The 9,276-nt window shown below is 33.9% G+C and overlaps 1 protein-coding gene across 1 annotated transcript in view; it reads left to right on the forward strand.

The window, feature by feature from the left end:
- Nucleotides 1–2,497, forward strand: part of FAM135B (family with sequence similarity 135 member B) — a 372,619-nt gene extending 370,122 nt beyond the window's left edge. The window contains 2 exon segments of the mRNA XM_074264776.1: nucleotides 582–695; nucleotides 2,131–2,497. Coding sequence (XP_074120877.1) covers nucleotides 582–695; nucleotides 2,131–2,336 — 320 coding nt within the window. The 3' untranslated portion in view covers nucleotides 2,337–2,497.
- The last annotated feature ends 6,779 nt before the right edge of the window (nucleotides 2,498–9,276 follow it).

The raw sequence follows: 9,276 nt of genomic DNA on the forward strand, positions 1-9,276 counted from the left end.
GATAATGAATACAGTTTCGAAGTAACATCTTTCCTAGTACCTGTAATATCATATAGTATACTGTAAACATTCAATAGATACTTTAGAAATAAAATTTGGTTCTTTGGGTCTTATGCTGGAATAATATACACATTAATACTCTCAAAAGAATGCTATTCAATGGTACAGGAATTATGAAAGACACAAGAGGTCTTGTTCTCCTTCTCTTCTATTCTGCCATGGGAATACAAAACTCTTCAGAGCATGACAGAGTGTAAGGATGCAAAATAAATCCTGACATTTGAGATAGTGGACACAGATGACCCCTCAGGCTTCTGTGTACTTTCTTCCTCACAATACTGTGAATTATTTAGAGACCAGTGAGGACTGCATAATCTTAAAGTCCAAGCATCTCAGATGTGATAATGACATCACACAAAATCCCCAGATTATAATTTTGTCTTGTCAGCAGCAAAAGGATCCTTAGATGAACAGCAAATATTTAATAATATTGATGTTATGTCTTCATACTCCAGAAAGTGAAGAAGAAATTTTTATTTCTTCCTTGTAACAATTTGTACATTTTTATCTTTTTATCCTAGGCCTTCAGTATTTTAAAAATGTTGTGTTGGTTGCTTCTCCTCAAGACCGGTATGTGCCATTTCATTCAGCAAGAATTGAAATGTGTAAAATGGCACTCAAGGACAGACATACAGGTAGATCATGTCCCACAATACTGTCGGGTTTTGTTTATTTTTGGTCCAGAGGTATGTTAAATAAAAATTATTCCAATTTCTTTCCTTGAAGCCTCCAGATGACAACATAAGCAAGGCCTTATGTGAAGTGACAAAGGATGAACTTTCATAGTAGCTATTTAAAACTTTATCCATTAATACTCAGTTTTCACATTTGTTTAAAAAGTCTTTATTTAGCATTTATATAAATATCTTTGAATTATTGAATGAATGCCAAAAATCTCAGAGAAGCAATTTAGGAGGTATATCAAAGAACAATAGAAAGTTGTATGAGGATGGTTTAAGCTGAAAAAAAAAAGTTCCATCAGTCATAGAAGAAAAAATTTATTAAGGACCTACTATGAATTAAGTACTGTGCCAGGCACTGGGACTCAAATACAAAGAATACACAATCCCGATTTCCAAGCAGCTGATTTTTTAATATTGACTTGCATGCAAGATGTATAAGCAAGGAAGAAAAAATGTCAATAGTAATAATTAATTAATAGTTCAACTATTATCCTGATATCTGAAAAATAGTGGAAGAATCAAGAAATGATCTCAGTTATATTGGATGGATCTTCTATATTCTATATATATATATATTTAGTAATAATAGTTTTTATTTACCAGATATATGCATGGGTAATTTTACAACGTTGACAATTGCCAAATCTTTTGTACTAATTTTTCCCCTCCTTCCCCCTCCCCCAGATGGCAGGTTGAGCATATATTCTATACTGTAATGATATTCGATTGTGAAAGACTTTAGACTCACTATACCACCAAAGGAATTATGATGAAAAAATGCTCCTCACATCCACAGAAAGAACTGATGCATTCTGAGTGCAGATTAAAGCACATTATTTTCTTTTTTCCCCAGCATGTCTAATGTGAAAATATTTTACATGATTTCATATGTATCATATTTCTTGCCATCTCAATGGGTGGCAGATGGGGTAGAAAGAAAGAGATAGCTTGGAACTGAAAATAAAAATAATTTTTAAAATGTTTAAAAAGAAACATTCTTTATAGAACTTCAAATTCTGGATCAAGGGTTATAAACTTCACATCACACATACACAATACATGTATGTTTGTATGTACATATATGTGCATAAACATACATACATACATATATATATATATATACATATAAACACATATAATACATTTTTGGTGACAAAATTTAATATGATTCCTTTATGAACCAATTTCATGATGCACTAAGACGAATGACTAAATATGTGTATAGGCCAAAGGGGATTATATTTCACAAAAATTTTAAGAACTCCTGCTCAGGAGTTACTGATTTCAAGCATGCTGGAAATTGGCAGAAGCACTTTTAATGCAAATAGAAATTATTAAGCAGTCACTGCTATGTTGTGAATGACCCCTTTTTGTACTCCATTTTCAGGCCCAGTTTATGTTGAGATGATCAACAACCTTCTCCAACCTCTGATAGAAGCCAAGGATTGCACTGTAATTCGACACAATGTGTTCCACTCTCTGCCCAACACTGCCAATGCCCTGATCGGCCGAGCTGCCCACATAGCTGTGCTGGATTCTGAACTGTTCCTGGAGAAATTTTTCCTGGTCACAGGACTCAACTACTTCAAATAATGGCTTTAGGGAATCAACTAGGGACCTGTGTAATACCCCAAAAGTAACCAGTGCACTTTTTTTCAGTATCATCCAGACCTTTAGCTGAAACACACAGCTTTTTAGACTTGGGAGCCCCATACTAAACATTGAGATAGGAGCCCCATTTGCATTTTTGGTGGAAAGTGAAAGGAGAAGGCCTTAGAGAATGGTTAGAGATATTGAAGTCACTTCTATCTCAGCTTAGAAAAGCCAAGCAAATCGTTAGTTATCAAATTGTAGGTTGTCATTTGTCTGGTGACTCAAAGTCTCATTCCAGATCCTTTACAGGAGCAAGAAGAAAAAAACAAAACAAACAAAAAAAAAAAAAACAAAAAAAAAACTAAGTATTGGGAGAGAGGTGGTGGGACCAGTGTCATAACCTTAATATCATAGAACAAAGGCTTTCTCCTCCATTTAACTTGATTTGTCCAAAGCATTACCAGCTTGGGTGTTTGTTGGTTGATACAAGTGCATAGAAACATTTCAGAACTCAGGTTAAAACTTCTTTTTGTGTGTGTAGAACTGGAGATTATTTATGTGCAAAGAATCCTTTATAAATTCTTTTGTGCCATCTCTGTTTAAAAAAAAAATGTGATCTCCATTCCATCATTCCTTTTCATATGTGGTTAAAGAGTTATTCTTCATAAAAAAAAACAAAAAAACTTTTTTTTTCGGGGTAAGAGTGGGAAAATGGGGGAGGGAGGGAGTAAGGTAATTCATCAATGATCTTAAGTATGCTGCAAATAAAAATACCCATGAGGAGTATATTAGGCCAGTTAGTCCAGATAACTTTTTTTGGAACCCTACTTAAATTGCTGGTCTAAATCATACTTTTATCACTGGGGATGTTTTCATCTTTGTTTTCCATCTGGGATAGTTATTTATAAGAAACTGAAATCACTGTACTCAAAAGATCCTGCTATACATAGATTTGATGGCACTATTGGAATCATCCAAAGAAATGCCAACTTAAAATTTAATGCTACTGAGGGGGAAAAATGAAAAACAAAAAGGAAGACCATTAAAATAGCCAACTGTTCCTCCCTCATAAAGAAAAAAAAGACATCAAAATTAAGGAATGAAGAATTGAAATTCCAATGCAAGGAGAATGAGCATACTCTGAAGTGTCATATTGCCTTCAGAAAAGTGTTAAAAACTCACCCAGATGACAAAAGACAAGCAGATAAAAAAGTGACAAGATAAATTCAGAGTAAACAAAGCAATGCCCTGGGTAGCAGAGGACCCAGGTCCAAATCCCAGTTCTACATCTTATTAGCCGGATGATCATAGACAAGTCACTCAATCTCTATGAGCTTTAGCTTCCTCATCTTTGAAATAAGCACTTTTGACTAGAATAACTCTAAGCTACAAGCCAACTTGAAAAGACTTTGAGAACAGGGGCAGTTTCAATGAGATCTGAAAGAAAATTTATAAATAACTTGAGAAAAAATTTCAAGCATCATTGATTTAGTCTTATTTCTCAGTAAAGAATTGAGAATTCTGAATGCTATCCAAGTATCTTAACTTTTAAGTAGAATTAAGAAGTCACTGGTAGAGGATATTTCCTTTTTGATGCCAATGGAGATGATGCTTCATGCTCTTCCTCTGAAAGAATCCTGTCCATCAAAAGTAGTAATACTCCTTCAAGAAAATTCATTGAAACTAGGCTCCAAGCACCTGTATGACAAAATTTGGGGACATTGTTTTAGTTTAGAGATTATTCTTCTCTCTGACTTGTGTTCCATTAATCTCATAGTAGTAAGTTGTTACAAAGAAATAAATCATAGAATTACAGAATTTTAGAGCTTGAAGGTACAGTATAAAATAGGATGTTAAAGCTGAAAAGGGCATGGGTACAGAGATTATTATACAGTGTCCTTAGAACTTAAAATATGTCACACATGTAAGAAATCTTAAGGACCACGTGCTGTAGTTGTTCAATTTGAGGGGATGAAGAAATTGAAGTCCATAAAGTTTAAGTGACTCATCCAAGTATGCACAGATAGTAAGTGCTAGAGCCACAACTGGAGCCAAGTTTCTTCCAATCAGCTACTGGTTCCATGTTTTCAGAAAGCCTATAGTTGATTACAAGCAAACAATCATCTCCCTCATGATAAAGTACAATCTCTGGCTCTCTCTCTTTTTAGAGGAAAATGATTTCTACAAAGCCCAGTGGAGTCTCACATTTCTCTGAATGCCCAACACTATGATTTTATGATGCATGTTTACCCCAGGAGAAAAGCTCACAATTTATAGTAATGTCCCTATCTTGGCCAAATGCATCCATTCCCATGAACACATCAGTCTTGCCATTGCATGTCTATGAACTTGTCTGTGATATGTGTCAATGTGTGATCATTTGAAGGCCTTCTGAGCCAGTGGCTATAAAGCCAAAATGAATACTACACGTATTGTCCATTTCAATAAGATTTTTTTTTTTTAATCTCCAATGTGCTGCCTAAACAAACTGATAAAAATACTGGCAATAATAAATAGTTCAGCAATGCAATGATTTGATATCCCCCAGTGCCTCTTTTTCACTGGGGTAGCTGTCTTTGTTGTAAAGACATTATTATTGTAAAGCCCAACTGATTTATGAACATATATTGCAGCCATAAAGAAAATACATACTAACCTTATAAATAAGAGTGTGTACATTGTCAGACTTCTACAAACACAAGTAGCCTCATTTGGAAAGACTTTGCCATACACACACATTAAAAACATATATATAGAAAGACTTTATCATACACACATTAAAAACATATATATATATATACATATATATATACATATATATAATTATACACACACATACATATATATATTCCCATACCAACACATAATGTATATATCTAAACTATACATATAGATAGATAGATAGATAGATAGATAGATAGAGAAATAGATAATGTATTTGTATTTATTCTAATTTGATAAAATGGAAAAAGTCCTGGATTTGGAGAAAATACTAAAACATCTGACTTTGAACCTTGGCCCTACTGGTTATGTCAAGTATGACCATCAGCAGAATGGATTCAGAAAATCAATTCACCTCTCTAGGCCACATCTATAATATAACAGAGATAACAAGTAATTAATGTACTATCACACTAAATCTTATGATTTATCTAATATATGAACATGGGCCCTATCATTAAAATAAGATCCCTTGAAAAGAGAGTGTATATGTGTGTGTGTGTGTGCACGCCTCAGATTTTGTGAGTGTGTGAGTGCTCATAAGAGAGAACATCATCTTATTAAGAAGCTAACCTTGATTATAGACTGTCCTAAGATTTTATGGTGAAAAGTATGATCCATATTTTACATTTGATCCTTTAACTGTGTATATATACATTTCATATGCAGATGTATGTGTAACAGAAAAAGTCTAGGGAACAGAAAAAAAGAAGCAAATGCATAATATCAGTTTAGAAAATGTGTGAACAAAATATATTCCATGATAAGGATCTAGTTTCTTCTTTAAAAGGCTGAATTTGTAGACTGCAAGACCTAGAGTTCAAGACCAGACTCTGTTATTGTATATATAGTCGATTTAATTTCCCAATGATCAAAACTGAATTTAGAGATGAGGATGTGTGAATATGAATATGAAAATATCCATATCCATATATATATATGTGAAAGCATATGATACACAGACATACATACAAATATATAATATATATGTATTATGTATGGAGAGAGAGGAATGAGAGAAGAGGGAAAGAGAGAGAGAGAGAGAGAGAGAGAGAGAGAGAGAGAGAGAGAGAGAGAGAGAGAGAGAGAGAGATCATCCTTGTTCTAATGTTGTGTGTTTCTTTGTTTGTTTGGTTTTGTTTTTTCAGTGCCCATTGTTAGGAAAAATTGAGATTAGTTTTACTGATAGTAATTGAAGTAATTATTGATCAAATTATAGGACTAATGAAACGATCTACCTACACTGCTACAAAGCTTTGCAGCTGTTTGCTGGAAATTTTCAAAAATGGTACTAGGGTGAAAACATGGGATGGCTTTCATTCTTTCTTTCTTTTTTTTTCCTTTTTTTTTTTTTTTTTTTTTTGACTATGACTAAAAGAAACTGAATAATTTTTGGTTGATATTCCTGTACAATATTTATTAAGGTTCTCATTGTTCTTGAAAACTACTTATTCATTTGAAAACAACAAGATACAACAACAAACATAACAGGATTCAGCTTTCAGAGTGAATTTGTAGTTTATTGAGTTCAGCACCTAGGGTAGCTAGTTAGTTTGGGAGATTGAGTCAGTACTGGAGTCAGCATGACTCTTCCTGAGTAAAATCTGGTCTCAGATACTTAACAAGCTGTGTGATCCTGAACAGTTCTCTTGACTCCATTTATCTCAGTTTCCTCATCTCTAAAATGAGCTGGAGTAGGAAATGGCAAACTATTCTGCTCTCATTGTCAAGAAAACCCCAAATAGGATCATAAGTCAGACATAACTGAAAAAATGATTGAACAACAACAGTACAATGCTTTTGATTCACAAATGAAAAAATGGAGGACAAGAAAAGTGAAAGTGATTTTCCCAGACTCTGGAGGCCTGAGTACAAACTATACATTTTCATGTTTCACCTGAACATATTCACATTGTAAAGATTATAATTCCACAAACATTTAAATACCTTTAGACACAAGATTCATCTAATTTTAGATTTGGAAGGAACCATCCAACATATTTGAAAATAGAACACAATGATAGGGCTGGGAGGGACAGTAAGTTTTATCTAGTCAAATGTTCTCATTATACATATGCAGGAATGGGGGTTCAGCAATGGGAAGTCAATGTGTCACATCACAAGTTAGTTGCAGAGCCAGGACTTACATAAAATTCTCCTTTACCAGGTTTCTGCTCATTTTATTTTGTAATGCTCTTCCACACAATAATGATCTTTTTAACAGACTACAATTTGTGAATCTAATTGATTTTTTTCTTTACACACTAGTTCCTTTGGAAATTAGTTCTCAAAAGAAGATTATACACATCTTCCACTACTTTGGGTCTAGAAAACAAAGCAGTGAGATACTCAAACAAATCTTAACTTTTATAACATAACCTGATTTTGAAGCAAGTAAATGAACACCATTTTCAGTGTTGTCATCATATATTGTCTACACTTTTTTTATGCATCATCCCCAAACTGATAACACATTGTCCAGAAGGGATTTGAGAAATCATACAGTCCAGGAACTCCAGCTTGATTTTGGGATTCTAAACATCTATGCATGGATAGATTTCAAAGGATCTATAAACTTTATTACGTGCAAATGACTATTTCTATTTTAATCATGTGCATTTTAATTTAAAATTTAAAAACATTAAATCATTCTGAAAGGAGACCATAGACTTCATTGGACTACCAAAGGAGAATCTATGATTTCTTATCTAGTTCATCCACTTGGTTTTATAGGTGAACTAAGGGTTGCAATCTTAATTGCACCCAAATAAGATAAATACAATGACTTGTTCATAGCACAGCTATAATTCACACAAGATATACAAGATATAGGTCTAATTCTCCTTCCATTATACTACATTTCTCTCAAAATGAAGAGTGAAGAATTTCCAACAAATAAAAATAACATACTGCAATCTTTGAATCCAAGGACAGTTTCGATCATATCCTGAATGCTGAATGGCAAAGAATGCTTAAAATAGGGCAAAACGTGTGACTTCCTTCTTTAAGAATAATCCACATTTCTGTATGGAATGAAATGAAACAAGTATTAATTGCCTACTGTGGGTCAAGTACTATGTTAAACACTCAGAATATGAATAGAAAAAATTCTGGGACAGTTCCTTCCATCTTAGCACAGTGATTATAGTAGGTGACACTTTGCTCACTGAAACCAAGGTCTCATGTGTCCCAATAACTAAGGGCCTGTAAGGGTGTGAACCCAACAAACTCAGGAAGGGGGAAGATCCTAGTGGAACCTGAGGAGTCAGACTGGAGTGAAGAGGAATATTCTCTCCTACCAGCCTCTGAATTCCAGAAGAATATCATGGTACAGTTGACAAAATACCTTCCTTGTTATGCCTTGAGAAAGATATGTCGTGTATTATTTCATTTCTACAAAAGTGGAAAACAAAGCTCAGAGAGGTGGTTACTAGTGTCACTTCATGGTCCACATCCACTTTAGTATTGAAGGCAGGATTGGAACCCAAATCTACTGACTCCACATGCCAAGATTCTTAATTCAATAATGTACTACCTCTCATATTATTTGACTGACAATTTCATTTAATTCAGTTCAATCCAATGATTATGTGAGCACTAAATATGCACTAGACAGTATATCAGATGCTGCTGATAAAAAGTCAAAGACAAAGCCTCAAGAAAATTACATTCTACTAGACACCTTGGAATACCATGTGATATGACTGAATTCTTTGACCTGAAAAAGAAATGCAGAAGCCTCATCTAGGCTGACTTATCCATGAATGTGAATCTGATCCAATAAAGCCTCCAAAAGTGGTTGTCCAGCCTTTACATGAAGGCCTAAAGTGAGAGAACCTTGCACTTCTTTAGGAATCCATTTTTTAATAGTTCTAATTTGAAGACTTTTTCCCTTTCATTTAAGCTTAAATTGACCTACTTCTATATTCTTACTATTATCCCTTGTTCTGAATTCTATGACCAAAATCCAATTCTTGTATAAGACCTTGCTTTAAATATATGAAGAAAACCTTTTTGCCCCTATCGCATCTTCTCCAGGACAGTTCACTTGTTCTTTCAACTGACTTTGAAAGGCCATGAAAATAGAAGCTCTTCATTATCTTGCATACACTCTTCTCAATGCCCACTAGTTTTCTCAGTAGATGATCATCAGAATGGTACTATGTTATAATGTTTGGTATAGTCTACCATTATTATTCAAAATATAACTTTTTATTTT

The sequence above is a fragment of the Sminthopsis crassicaudata genome, chromosome 1 (genome assembly GCF_048593235.1).
Source record: "Sminthopsis crassicaudata isolate SCR6 chromosome 1, ASM4859323v1, whole genome shotgun sequence".
In the NCBI taxonomy this organism is placed as follows: Eukaryota; Metazoa; Chordata; class Mammalia; order Dasyuromorphia; family Dasyuridae; genus Sminthopsis; species Sminthopsis crassicaudata.